The sequence below is a fragment of the Nipponia nippon genome, unplaced genomic scaffold (assembly GCF_047370975.1).
Source record: "Nipponia nippon isolate SJK-2023a ecotype South Korea unplaced genomic scaffold, ASM4737097v1 scaffold_6, whole genome shotgun sequence".
Lineage (NCBI taxonomy): Eukaryota > Metazoa > Chordata > Aves > Pelecaniformes > Threskiornithidae > Nipponia > Nipponia nippon.
The window spans coordinates 3,747,881-3,762,098 of record NW_028262380.1 but is presented as its reverse complement, the minus strand read 5'-3'; the positions used below and the strand labels follow the sequence as shown (position 1 = coordinate 3,762,098).

Sequence of the window (14,218 nt, the reverse complement as noted above, 5' to 3'; positions counted from 1 at the left end):
GTCAGGGATGCGATTCAACCACCACATCTCAGCTGATCTAAACAGGTTCAACTCCCGTAGCTCTAAAAGAGCTATGCTGCTTTCCACAGCTGAGATGAGTCCTCAGGAGCCCCGAGTCTGACAGTTCCAGCTGCTAAAGAGTTATTTGTGATTAAATAAAGCAGAGGATGTGGAATCCTCAAGCACTTCTACCCACCGCTTCCTGAGCTGGTTATCAGCACCTCTTTATAAATAACTTTCAGGCACACCCAAGCAGGAGGTATGCTGGAAGCCCACACACAGCCCATTCAAAGGGACATAAAACACCAAAGAACTAAAAATTGCTTTAGTGCATTTCCTTCCTAGCAGTTATTCGACACCCCAGCCCCGCTCTCCCTCTCTTCTCCACTCACCAACGGAACCAGAGCATGGCTGACCTGTAAATTTACGTAGCATTTCGGTGCAGGTTTCTGCCACAGTTTCATCATCGCACTTCTCCATAATCAAAGCCTCTTCTCCACAGATCCAGCCACTCAGGACATGGCCGTACCTCTCTGGTGGGTAGAGTACATCAAAGCTGCAGATCTTCTTATACCACAGCTCCTCGGGATAAGTCAAGCTCTCACTCTCTGCCTCGTCTTCCCAGACAAATTGGATGCTGTTGCATTCAGAGCTCCAGAAAGGCTCTTCGAACTCCAGGAAAATCTTGTCAGTCGTATTGATGCCTAGTTTCTCAATGGCCATCACCTTCTCCTCAGGCAAGCGGGGATGAAACAGGCTCTCGTGGCGTTTCTTCAAGACTCCCAGGGACACAGTCACAATGACATGGTCAGCTGGTATGAACTCGCAGTCCTCGCACTCAACGAAGACATCGGAGCCCTTGTCCTCCTCGGGGAGGTCACTGTTGTGGTCAGCCACCCTCTCAATCTCCTTACTGACTGACTGGTTCCAGTGGATGCACTTGACCGGCTTGCGGAGCTGAATGACAGACTCAGGAATGGAGCGGGCCAAAATCTCCACGATTTTAATGAAACCGCAAGGAATGATGTGATGAGCCCCAGGGATTTCGGTCCATTCCCCAAATTCACTGAGCGAGACTTCATCCATGCTGTGGGAGCTGCTCTCACAACTCTCTACCTAAGGAAAAGCAAGACAAAAGCAACATTGCCACAGAGCAACTCATTTTGCTGCAGCACAACATTGCAAGGGTACAGAGGAGCTCCACAAGCTGGGAGTCCCAAGTCCCACTCTTAAACCACATTATTTTTGCTAGTAGAGAAGTGTTTGGCCATAGGATCTGACAAAATCCATCCTTAAGCCTTCCTTCCAACCAGAGAAACCGTTTTGTCATGGTAACTAGCTGCATCAGCTTTGGTTGCATCGGCCACGGTTGCATCATCCAGAGTTCAGAGATGACATCTTTGCTTCTGCATGACTGTGGGTTACAGTTCTGACTGTTTTCTATCATTTAAAACACACTTCACTGGCCAGGGACTGGCTGCTTGGTGCTGCTACAACAGAAGCTGGAGCTATGTTAATCAGATGCTCTTTCCAATGTTAATAAATGTTCCCACGAGGAGCCATGAAAAACTTTTGGCAGCTATTTCTGCTGTCTGCAGCTTTCAACATGCTGTCAAACAGTCAGCAATCAGCAAGCTAACAATCTGTCGGAGGTGAAAGGACCCAACACAGAAGGAACTGAAGGAGACAGAAAAGGGAAATGCCAAGATGCGAGACACTTGTGTTTGATTCACTTGATATGGTTATCACAGCTTTAGATTTGGGACCTGTTGGTTAATGTTTGCAGGAGTATTAGGCATAGCCATAGCTTCCAACAATCCCTGGAACAAAGGCAGGATGTTTGGCCTGTCTTGCAATAAGTTTCTAATGATAATACTGATGCGTGGGACATAGTGATCGTAAAATCTTCAAATCACTGGAGTCACAATGATTTGCACGCTGTAATTCTTTAAGCATTTTAGGCAAAGGGAACATTACAATTCCATGCCTCACCCTTTGGCCAATTTTCCAGGCCTTTCCACACTTTAATGACCATGTTTGGAAGCCTGGCAAGCCCAGACCCTCTCCCTGTGGAACATCCTGGTGCAGGGCAGGAATCTCTGTGCTGGGCTAAGACGTCGTGCGAACAAGTCAAAGTTGTACTAAGTAGTTCACAGGCTGCTCCTGTGACTGTGCTGACAAACAGGTGGTTGCCCCTTCCTGGTCTTTGCCCAATGACTCCAGTGAAGACAGAGCAGGCACAACTGCTGGGCCAGCTCACCAGCAGCTAGGTCTTGAAGACGACCTGTCCTCTGAGTCTGCTGTGGTTCCACCCCACCTGATGGCTGAGCGAGCCCTCTCCAACACCCACCCAGGGTCAGTTCTGCTGGCCCATGGCAGAGACCCTGCACCCTGGGTCACGCAACAGGCTGCTCATCCTGCCTGGATGCTCCACCAGGACACTCCAGATTATGAAGATAACAAACAGTGATGGCTATCATGGCCTCAACTTGTGCCAGGGGAAGTTTAGGTTGGATATTAGGAAAAATTTCTTCACTAAAAGGGCTGTCAGGCCCTGGCACAGGCTGCCCAGGGAAGTGGTTGAGTCCCCATCCCTGGAGGTATTTAAAAGACGGGTAGACGTGGTGCTCGAGGACATGGTTTAGTGGTGGGCTTGGCAGTGCTGGGTTAACGGTTGGACTTGATGATCCTAAAGGTCTCTTCCAATCTAAACAATCTATGATTCTATTTGATTTTTTCAACCATGAAGGAAAAATGCCAGGGAGGAAAAACAGGCAACTACCAAGACCATACTTTGCCTGAGACACCAGTTAATCCCCACTCTCTCAGCAACCACTCTGATCTGATAGTCTTAAGTATCAGAAGCTTTGTTGTTCTCAGGTATTTACACTTGAGAAGGGATTTGCAAGACTTGCAGAAAAGGCTCTGGCTGTGGCAACCTGTAGCAACCACAGAAGTAACCACCAGGAAAACCAGAGCTATACCAAATGACTAACATTGTCTGCATGAGTGATGTTACATGGGTAACACAATAAATAAGTAGTCTTTACGTGGCAGCTATGGAGATGCCCTGCGATACAACCTCTTAGGGTTAGGACAGTGAGATATGAGAACAGTGCTCAGGACGCCTGGGTTCAAATCTCAGCTTTATCACAGATCTCCTGTAAGACTCCTGACGTCTTTATTTCAGCTTCCCACCTGTAAATAGTGAATACCATACACTTACCCACATCACAGAGAGCTGCTTGCCTCCCCTGCCTCATTTCATAAGCCTTTAAGTCATTAAAATTGAAATAGGAACAACTGTTACATTTGTGGAGTGCTTTATGCAGCATTAAGTCCTCGTCCCACAGAGATCTCATTTAGGCCAAGGCATCAAGGAGATAAAAAGAACTAGGGAAGCTGTGAGAGAAGATGATTAGGACATGGGTTTATACAATCTACCTTTGATTTTATTGCTTTACCTTCCAAATGCTTTCCAGGGATTTCTTCAGCAAATTACTAGTATCAAAGTTACGTTTCTTCTGGTCTCTGAGATGTGGACAGAAGGGGGCAAAAGACACGCAGGCGGGACCACGGGGTCCCAGGTGTAAGGCACAAGACAAGACATAACTAAAAGAAGCTGACAATAGAGTAGCTTCAGGTAAGAAAATGTTAAATCACCCCAGAAAATTTAACAGGGCCTAGGAAATCCCCTTCTGATTAGAAAGCTGGAAGTTTAAGGTAAGCAAAAAAAAAAAAAAAAAAAGAGCAAAAGCATTATTTCTTGCAGCTCACTGTCTTCGGATATGCCTCATGAGGAAAAGTTGTCAATATGAACACAAACTGCCCCAGCTGCAAGAGACCACAGAAAGCAATTCCCCAGTGATGGGCAAGGCTCAGCCAGGTCTCTGAGGTTCAAGATTTGTCTGCTCTTAGTTAAAACAAAAAAACAACAACGTGCACACAAACCTTAAGGTACTGCTGGATCATGGCTAGTTTCAGCCTCTTGACGGCCTCTGTGTCATCCGGATCGGCCTTGACACGTTTGCGCACTACGTCCCGTGTAAAGACGCCCACACTATTCTGGCTCTCAGCATTGACTGGTTTACCTCGTTGGAAGAACTCCTGAGTCAGGTTATAGACCTGCCAGAGACAGGACAAAAAGACGGACAATGTGATTCACAGCAGAATCCAAGCCTCAAGCAGGATGCTTTTTCCTCCATCCAAAACCAGCACGTTCAGATCACCTTCTCTTGCCAACTTCAGAGATCAGCTTTGGCGGCTCATTGCGCGCTCTGCTCCAATGCCAGGCCCAGTTGCACCTCATGCTGGTTAGAAGGCAGGAAGCAACGCTTCCCTCCAGGCAAAGATAACCAACCTTACTCACCTGCAACAGTCTAGTTACTATTAAGTCATTAAGCTACTATTAGCTTACTATTAAGTTATTTTTTCATTCGAGCATGTCCGTTCTGTCACTTGCAGAAGACCAAGTGAGGCAGTCCTGCCATTTTCAGTAGCTAAAGCCTGTTGTCCGACCAGCTGTTAGCAGCTGGATCTGTAAGCCAGGCAAGCACAGACTGCAGAGAACCTCCACAGAGCAGGCTTAGGTTTGCTATGTGTAATTTCTGGCTCTGCTGAGCAGTGCCACAGCCTGACTAAGCTCCAGTCTCCATCCAAAGTCTACTGGGAGTGAAGTCAAGCAGCAGGACCCATGTGCTTCCTCACATCTGACAATAAAGCACCAGCTGTTCTCCCACCTCGGTGTCTCAGGTGCAATCTCAGATGCAGACTCTGTATCTAAAACCTTTCTCAGATCGCAGGGCTCAGATCTTTGACTGCTCTAGCCTGGAACCAGCCCTTCCACCCTCTCCATTATTCTAATTATTTAGCAATAATGCCCAGGAATCCACCAGGGTGGACGAATTCAGTTTCATATTTAGTTTTCTGTTGTCCCCTGAAAAATAGGAAGCAACCAACGCAGGCTTAGCAAAGGCATTTTGTATGCACACACATTTTACTCATTGAGCACAAGACAGGTACAGATCCATGGAAAACAATGACAAAAATAGTAGCCCCCCACCAGGAGCCAGCCTGAGAAGGACCACGAGAAAAATCCCCTTCTAACAAACCCTTCTTCTTTCAAGGAGATCTTCCCGACATTCTTTTAACCCCAGTTTTCCACTGTACAAGCTACTTAAAAGCAAGAAAACAACCATCCACCTTGGCCATCTGCTTGTGGCTGTCTGGAGTACTCAGGACTTCTGCCTGTAAGATTGCCAGAAGAGCCTGTAGTTGAATCATGGCCCCTCATTTCCATGGAAAAACTCTTTTTAACACAGGAAAGCTTTTAAAAGATGCCTCCCAGAAGCACAACTCATCCCATTAATGACTAGTTTGTCAAGAATGAGTCACCTTCTCATTTATATCATGCCACAGAGGTACACAGTACGCTTAGAAGCAGAGAGGCAAGATTGCTGCTTGGTGAGTTTTTACTGTCAAAGATGGTTTGATTACAACTTATGATCCTTTTTTGGAGACAGATTATTCAGACATACTGAGGAGTTCAACTCAAAAGTAAATACCTGGTAGGAAGATGGCAGAACTGTGGCAACCTCTCCTTCAAAGGTTCCTACAGCTTCTCACTCTCTGCTGTTATGGCAAATTCACCATGGTTTAGTTTCTTCCCACCTTGATGCTCCCCTGAAGCTTAATTTTCTCTTGGGTTTTAGGAATATAGTGAATTTGAGGAGGCAAAATAGAGGGATGATGAGGAAGGGGAGGTAGTGATGAAAAATGTATGGCAGTGGTAGGAGTAAGAGAGAACAGGTCTGTGAGAGAATGGAGGAAAGAGAGTAGAAAAGGACAAGTAAGGGATGAGGAGGAAACTGAATTAAAGAGTAGATGAGAGAGAGAAAAAAGGGGAAAATAAGCTACAAAAACAGAGAAGTAATCACAAGAAAAATAAGTGGAACTGCTGAATACAGAAGAGAATTGCAGACACTGATTGGGGGACAGTCTTTCCAAGGACATTTCCAGACAAGAAATGTGGAGACCAATGCCCTACATGAAATGAAGGCTTCCAGCAAAGGAAAGGAAATAGTGTCCTCTCTGTTCCCCAATGCCAAAAGCCCTCTGGCAGTTTCAACATCCCACGGTTCTCAGGTCCACCGATTTCTGAGGCCCAAACCACTTCCAGCAAGTACAAGCTGCATAGACCTTGCGTCAGCATAATGCAGCTCAGCTTTCATAAGCCGATTGCACACTGTAAGCAGATAATGCATTCACAAGACAAGCAAAGCTGTGTTAAAACCCAGCTACCATTTGGCCAAAAGGATAAGCAAGCCATGGGTATGTTTTTATTAACCATTGTATTCTTCATTGCCCCACAGAGAAAAGAGCAGAAACGCACAGTTCTCTGTGCTGTAAACACAGAGTCTTTCCTATATATGTAGTCCCATCGATCGGACAGCAGGTCAGTATAATCACCACCAGGATTTATTATTTTTTCTCAGAATCCCTGTTATTTCTTTGTTTTTCTCTTCTTGGGGGTGCCGAAACATTTGATGAAGAACAGAAGGCAAAGCTGCTGTAGGAGCACAAGTCTTACAAGGAGCAGCTGAGGGAGCCGGGGGTGTTTAGTTTGGAGGAGGCTGAGGGGAGCCCTCATCGCTCTCTGCAACTGCCTGAAAGGAGGCTGGAGCCGGGGGGGGGTCAGTCTCTTCTCCCCAGGAACAAGCGATGGGACGAGAGGGAACGGCCTCAAGCTGCGCCAGGGCAGGTTTGGGTTGGATATTAGGAAAAACTTCTTCATGGAAAGGGCTGTCAGGCCCTGGCCCAGGCTGCCCAGGGCAGGGGTGGAGTCCCCATCCCTGGAGGGATTTAAAAGCCGGGTAGACGTGGTGCTTAGGGACATGGTTTAGTGGTGGACTTGGCAGTGCTGGGTTAACGGTTGGACTGGATGATCTTAAGGGTCTTTTCCAACCTTAACGGTTCTATGAATCTATGAAAGAAGCAAGAGGAGAAACAACAGCAAGTCCTACATCAAGAGATACATTGTCATAATAAAGAATCAAAAAGACTCTCAACATGTATCCTTTAATGCACACATGCAGCAAACACATCCTGGATAAGAAACTATGGAAAAGGTTCACCAGAAATCCCATTTAAGGTAGGTTTCTAATGAAGCACGAGCAGATTTGTACTCTCTGGAGTTGGAGTTACTTGGGCTTTGCTTCCTCAGGTGGAAAACTGCTCATAGCAACAGAAAGCATCATCATCGTGCCTATGGGTCCACCTCTGAAGCCATGGGGAACAGGCCTTTGTGACATCTGAAGACACATTCTCCTTCCATCATTTCATCATGATGTGATGAAAGGATTCCTGAGAGAGTTCAAGTGGGCTTTATTTTGAAAAGCCTGGTGAAATGTAGCATCAAGAACCGCCTGAAAGATTCTGCTGATTTTCTAGCTAACTCTACAAAATATCCACGCATCCAAACTGAGAGCACCGTGCCCGTCAGCAGGGAGAGCTACACCATATGCAGTGCAGACTGCCCTCCCTTTTCTATTATCACAGACCTGATACAAGCAGGAAGAAGAAATAAGGACAGACCCCATCATCTCCCAGCTCCTACCACCGGCAAACTCCCGTCCCAGCACAACGACCTAATCATCTCTCACGGTAAAGCTCCTCCGGGTTCGGGCAGCACAGCTGTCCCTAGAAGCTTGTCTGCAAGAACCATCAGCAGAAGCAAAAGACGCAGAACATCCCAAGTGACACTTCATTCTGTGCAGGTTTCCATCCCTAATTCTGAGGGTTTACGTACAATCCTATGGGGAAATGGGGCTGAGGGTCAGCAATTAAGAGGAGTTAATTGAACGGCCATAACACTAAAATGGCTCCACATTGGCTCGGATCTTCTGTCTTCTTTCTGACCAGCTTTGGGGCATCCCACAAGCGGGGTCTTTGCAGAGAACGTGGGTGCCACCAGGGATGTCCTCTCTGTTACCTATGCGTGTTTACTACATACGTGCTCCTCCACCACAGGAAGAGGCAGTCTCTTAGGAAGAACAAATCTAAATAAAGAAGTTTCTCAGCACTGAAGGAGGCCAGGAAAGCACATCCCAATCCACGCTCCTTCCTGTCAGTGCCGGTGACGATCCGTACCATTGTCTTTTTCTCACTTGGCTTAAAAACTGCCGTGACTTAATCCCCGGTCAGTAAAAAAACCCCGATGGAGATAGGTCCACGCTGTTACCAGGCCAGACATCTGTCAGTGCAATAGAGGGGCAGGGAGGGAACGGTGACTCTCGTGGCCCTTTGGTCCTGCTTTCTACGATAACGCAAAGGCAAGGCACTGGAGCTTAACTGGGGATGGCACGAAGCCCAGCACAGGGTGGGGGTCAGACGTGTGGAAAACTTTGTCATTCTTTGGCTGCATCCCTCTCCCAGAAGCTGCGCAGCACACAGGAGAAAGCTGACAGATAACAAGGCCATTAATTAGCTGATTGTTAAAGGGAGGGTTCCTGCGAAGCAGGTCTTTAGGGACCACATCCTTACTGAAAAGCCTAAGCAAAAATAGGCACTTTTTCTAAATCAGGCTGGCTGATGGACTGTGAAATTCTCGGGCAGGCAAAGCAGTGTGGTTTTTCACCTGCACTTAACTTGTCAAGCTCACCACCTCCCTCCCACCCTTCACAAATACCTGGGAGTTGGTCTTAAATGCCTCTTTGGAGAGGGAAATGAGGATTTAGCAGGGACAGAAGAGCAACTCTGAGATGGGTTGTCCGGATTCACGTTTTTGCAGCAGTTATGGGCACACAAAAACACTGAAGCTGCAGACCTTACCCTCAAAGGTCACACTCCTGTGGCTTTTCTTCAAGGGTCATGCAGATGTGGTATAAGCAGGTAGAGGCCAAAAATCCTCCCCCAGCCCCAGGATTCCCTCAATTATCCTAGCAGGAGTGGAGAGGAAGGTGGGAAGATTATGAATACGCGGCATGGACATCACACCCTGGAGAACCTTCCAACGCTGGTGCCCCATTCCTTTGAGAGACTGACCAAATGGTCTGACGATGACCCGGAGCAGTGCCAGCCCCGCACAGTACACGGTCTAAGAAGGATAGTCTTAAAACAGTGGCTGGAGAGCTGTCCTGCCCACGGCAAGCTCAATGCCCCTTCTCATGGCACATCACTCGGCAACATGTGGTTGGAAATCCAGGTAGCTGCTCTGCAGGACTGGAGACCTTCCGTACAGGCATTGCTCAGTTCGCTAGTGCTCTCACCGCGGAGGATTTGGGCCACCTCAGTCACAAGCTCCTGATAGATCTTGACTGACTTCAACGGGGTGCAACAGCCTCCCAGTTAGGACAGCCTCTCGTAGGGAACGCTCTGCTGCAGAAATGAAGAGCTGTGCAGTCTTACTGCTCGGCTTCCTCATAACCAAATAAAGGCTTCTGTGAGGCATCCCTACAGCTATTAAAAATTCAGGCTACTGCAAACAAAAGAAGCAAAACTTGTATTGAAGTAGAAGCAGCCAGCCAAAAAAGACTGGACAAGTGCCTGGAAAAAGCTAAGGACTTTCCAAATGAGCTAGCGAGGCGAAGCTCTGGAGGTACTGGGGTGTCTTGCCTTTCACACCAGGAGAATTCAGCACACAGAGGAGCGACCTCGCCTTGCTAGGCTCCAGCTTCAGCGACTCCACATACCCAAGCGAGACACTCGAGGGAGACCCTCAGCACTTTGCATTCCCTAGAATTTGGCGTCCAGATGACGAGATAACTGGGGTGAGAGAGATACGGAAGGAGAAGCAGAGCTGAAGGCATATGCTCGAGCCCAAGCACATGGCAGCAGCTGCAGCGAAAGAAGGGCAGTGTGTGAGCGCATGGGAAGTGAGCCAGCTGTGCAGGGGAGGGCAGGCATTTGAAACTGTGACAAATTTAGCCCCGTTCATTCAGGACTACATTTTCGACTGTTAATGCCAGTGCTCCATCCCTGATTAGGCTTTGCATCCATCGTGTGGCTGCTGGTTGTTTTGGTTCTTTTGTTTTTTCTTTTCAAGTCAGGACAGCGCGTGTCACAGGCTTTGCTCTCTCAGCCTCTTCTAAAGGGGGAGATGCAGCCTGAGAGATGAGATGACATGATCACGCCCCAAGACTCTGAGAAGGGTCTGGGAGCTCCTACGAGGCAAGGGAGGAGCCTGACCTCAGGATTTGGTGATCTGTAAGATGGTTTTTTATCCTAGACAACTCCAAGATGTTTTAACAAAACCTCTCAAAAAGCCTGCCTCCTCAAAAAAACAGAGATTCAGAACTGAAGACCAAATTCCTACTGTTCCTCCCCAGCACCCATTTCATCACCGGTTAAAGCAAGAGAGTATTGGCCAGCCAGGCTGAAAAAAAATAATGGAATGGACTCTAGTGAAAATGCAAAAATAATGCTGGGGGAATGGGGACTCAAAACACAAACCAGAAACGCACCAGGCAGACTCAGCATGCGTAAGCAGAAACATTCTCTGTGTTTTAAGCCAGAGGAAAAGGTCCCCAAAGCCAGACGCCTGCTGCACATGCTCCTGACTGCCCACCCACCGGGGCACTTGTATTTCATACAGACTTTTTTAACTGGGGACTTTCAGGAGATCACGTAGCTCGCCTTAATTCCCACTTTTTCTGTGCAGCACAGGGAAGAAACCACAGTCAGCTGTCTTAAATCACTACAGGTCATCCAATCTGACACCCCAAAGAGGCTGGGACAAGAAGCTCAACAAAACCGTGAGCTGCCCCTGCAAGAAATTCCAGCACACTTTGAAGGGAGAGAGAGAAAGCAGCTCCCCAGCAACAGCAATTAAGAGGTTGGCTGATGTCCTCTTCTTGGCTTAAGGTGTCCCTTACATATTTTTTATCGCAGAGAGTAGCTGTAGACATTTTTACAATCCATAAATGTGAAAGCCTTTTCTGTCTCCTAGCGATAAAGATATCCTGTGGCAACGATAAGCTAATTATGTGTTGCGTAAAGAAGATTAACTTTTAATGTGTCGTTCTCTCATGTCACTGGCTGCCCCCTTTCTCTTGCTTTAAAAGAAAGGGTAGATTTACCAAATTAAGCATTTCTAAAACACTGGCACCTTGTTATAGCCTTTATCTTATCGGCTGTATCTCAAAGCTAAGTAGCTCTCATCTTCGTATTCTCTTCTCATTTCAGAGTCTGCCTGCCTGCAACACCCTCCCTTTGCTGGAGATTTTCCTATCATCTTTGAGACAGGATGATCACCGAGCACTGCATGCACTTTGGCGGTGTTCCATTTACATACATAATGCTGCTCACTGCAGTATTTTCACTTACTCCCTCTCTCTTTTCTAGTCTTAGTTGCTGTTAATCTTGCTCCACACACGTCTCACCTGTCTTTTTTCCTGGATGGCTCTGGTTCTGTTTTCAATCCAGTAATATGAAGAAGTTGTTCAGATGAATTATCTCCACCTGCATTTGTCCAAGAAGAATTCCCTCCCTGCCACGGGTTGCTAAATTCCTTCCATAACGAGGTTTCTTTGAAATTCATACTACCCCTGTCTAAAACTGAAACGATTTTGTGCCATCCCATCACAGATTCCAGTTCAGAGACCCAGGACAGTGTCAAAAGTCTTTTCAAACAAAAAAACCACCACATTTCTGCTCTCCATTCAATTCTTGGTAATTCTTTACAGGCCACAGTGACTTTTCTCTTGGTGGCTTTCTAAATGCTCATGGACATATTTTTAAACATAAAATATGCAAGAGTAACCTGAATCTAGTGTGTGTTCAGCCAAGCGTCAAATACTGGTGAAGTTCACTGTCAGATGCAAATCTGAAGGTTTTAGGCAATGGTTACAGCCTGGTGAAAATAATAAAGTTTTGCTCCATTTTATATAACCCACTGAGAGATCACATTACCTGGAGGACCAGACATTCTGCATTGACCCCCCTAAATGTACTTCTTAAGTGACATTAAAAAAATGTGGGGAATAATTATAATTAACTTTGGCAAGCCTCCTTCTTTCACTTCACTCTACCTACGGCCAAATCTTCCTACTGAAAGCAGCTAGAACTAATACCAGTCTTTCATATGCGCTCAGCACACAAATCAGTAAGAAACCCCATTTTCCCTCTGAAAGAAATACTAGGATGACAGCAGCAGTACAAAGTTACATGAAAGTATATTTGGCCTTTTTTGTCCGAATCTGACATTGGCTCATTGCTTTTTTCGCAGAGGTTAATCTTTCCACTAAACATGCATTTTCATTTCCATCTTGCAGGGTTCTATTTAGTATTTTTAGGTTCTGCGTCTGTAGTTGTTTGGGTTATTTTTCTATTAGCTGGCTCTTCTGTCACATACTGAGGCCCTCATCTACACTGAACTGAAGAGGACGTCACTGAACATTGATCAAAAGAAGTTAAAATAACCTTAAACTGAAGTCCACACTGGTCTGAATCTGCCAGAAAATATGTTATCCTTTCCTTCTGGTGCAAGAAAACTTGCAATTCCTATGATACTGCATGACTTTGGCATACAACACAGCACGCTACGGTATTTATAACATCAGTAAAATGTCACAGGGCTACAATATTTAGCTGGTTGTTGCTAAGGTTTTGCGTTCTACTTTGTTTAGTAATTTGATCCCTCCTCTACTCTTTTAATTAAGTAGCAACTTTCTAGAGCAAATGACTGGATGTCCCCAGCAATAGTTGCTGGAAGTGATTAAATTGATGACAAATGTGGAAAGATTGTTCTTCCTAACAACAGTGAGTTAATGCCGCATCAGGGACAAATGGGGTATAGTTAAGGAGATGAGAGCAAACTCAGTGTTGATTTTTTGCAAAGAAATTAAAGACATTATTGGTTTTCTACCTTTGTCCAGTACCTGGAACGCTGTAACTGTCAAGGGTTCTCACTGTTTCAGGCAAATCTACAACCTGACAAAGCAGCTGAATACCAACCTCGTTATATAAATCACTGAATTCTTCAACCACATCTTTCGGGATCCTTTGCCCGTTGTTGGTAAGATGATAAGCCACCCCATTCTTGGAGTAAAGACTGATCCGTCCAACACTTCTCTCATCATCAGTAGTCTCTTCAAGTAAACCATTGTCTTCTGCTAGATGATAGACTGGGTTTCCATGTGAACCATGAATCCACGTAGCTCCCAGTTCAAAAGTGGCGTGCCCTTCAGGAGAGTAAACCAAACAAACTAGTTATTGAAACCCATTTTCCCGAAAGCTTGTCACACTCAACCCAAAATAAAATGTACATGTGCAAAAGCACAATTGCCCAAGGACAAGACATGTTTGAACATCGCTTAAGCAAGCTTTCTCTGTTAGACAAGGGCAACGCCAGTGTTCTTCAAACCAGTCCTTTGGGATACAAGTTTAGGTAGTGCTAGAAGGATGGGATGTTTCCAATAAAGATACATCACAGTGACACACCTCTGATGATACTTAAGGCGAAATTCAGAATCTTCTAGGTTCCCCGTTCTTACCACGGCTGCTGCTAGCTGTTCTGTCCTTGCTACTTGGCCTTTCTAAATCACCTTCACTAAACCTGCACTTAAGAACATGATCAGACAGCAGAGGATGTACTGCTCGTGTTGCAGCACGAGCCACGTACTAGTGAAGGGGGTGTGGGAAGGAAAAGAGCTCTAAGAAGCCACACCACACCATTGCAAAAAGGACATATAAGGATACCTATACAAATGTTATAGTTGTAGGGAAAGAACAGAGTACCTAAAGACTTCAAATACCCACTGTATTCAAGAGGAGGGGATGGATACCCAGACATAGGAAGAAAAGCATCTGCAGCAGGGAGATGTAGGAGAATTTGGATTGCCCTGGGATAGCAACATTGGCCTGCATATTGAACCTTGTCCTGTGATTGAAAATGCATGTATATTTACAAATATACCTTAGATTAACTGCAATACAAAAATGCATTTCCATTCCCCAAATGAGTAAATAGGTTATATTTTCTTATTTATGCCTTGGAAAATGTAAATCAGGTTCTTTAAAAAGATGCACTGTCAAGTTGCATTTAGTCTTCATCGTCTGTACTCTCTGCCTGCAAAGCACAAAGAGTTGGGTCAGTCCCACCCTCTCCCTTCCTTATAACTAACGAGGTTTGCACCAGGGCTCTGATCCCGCCTGAGCCAGCACTGCCACAACTGGGCTGATAGCACAGGGAGATGTTCAGCAGCTGAAAAGAGGTGCTAAA

The 14,218-nt window shown here is 46.0% G+C and overlaps 1 protein-coding gene across 3 annotated transcripts in view; it reads right to left on the bottom strand.

The window, feature by feature from the left end:
• The window catches only part of SMOX (spermine oxidase), a 109,208-nt gene that overhangs the window by 7,797 nt on the left and 87,193 nt on the right, over positions 1-14,218 (bottom strand). For all 3 annotated transcript variants that reach the window (XM_087737861.1, XM_087737862.1, XM_087737860.1), the window contains 3 exons: positions 12,952-13,178; positions 3,952-4,125; positions 417-1,116 (listed from right to left, as the gene is read on the bottom strand). In XM_087737861.1, the coding sequence (XP_087593987.1) occupies positions 417-1,116; positions 3,952-4,125; positions 12,952-13,178 (1,101 nt within the window). The remainder of the gene's footprint in view (positions 1-416; positions 1,117-3,951; positions 4,126-12,951; positions 13,179-14,218) is intronic.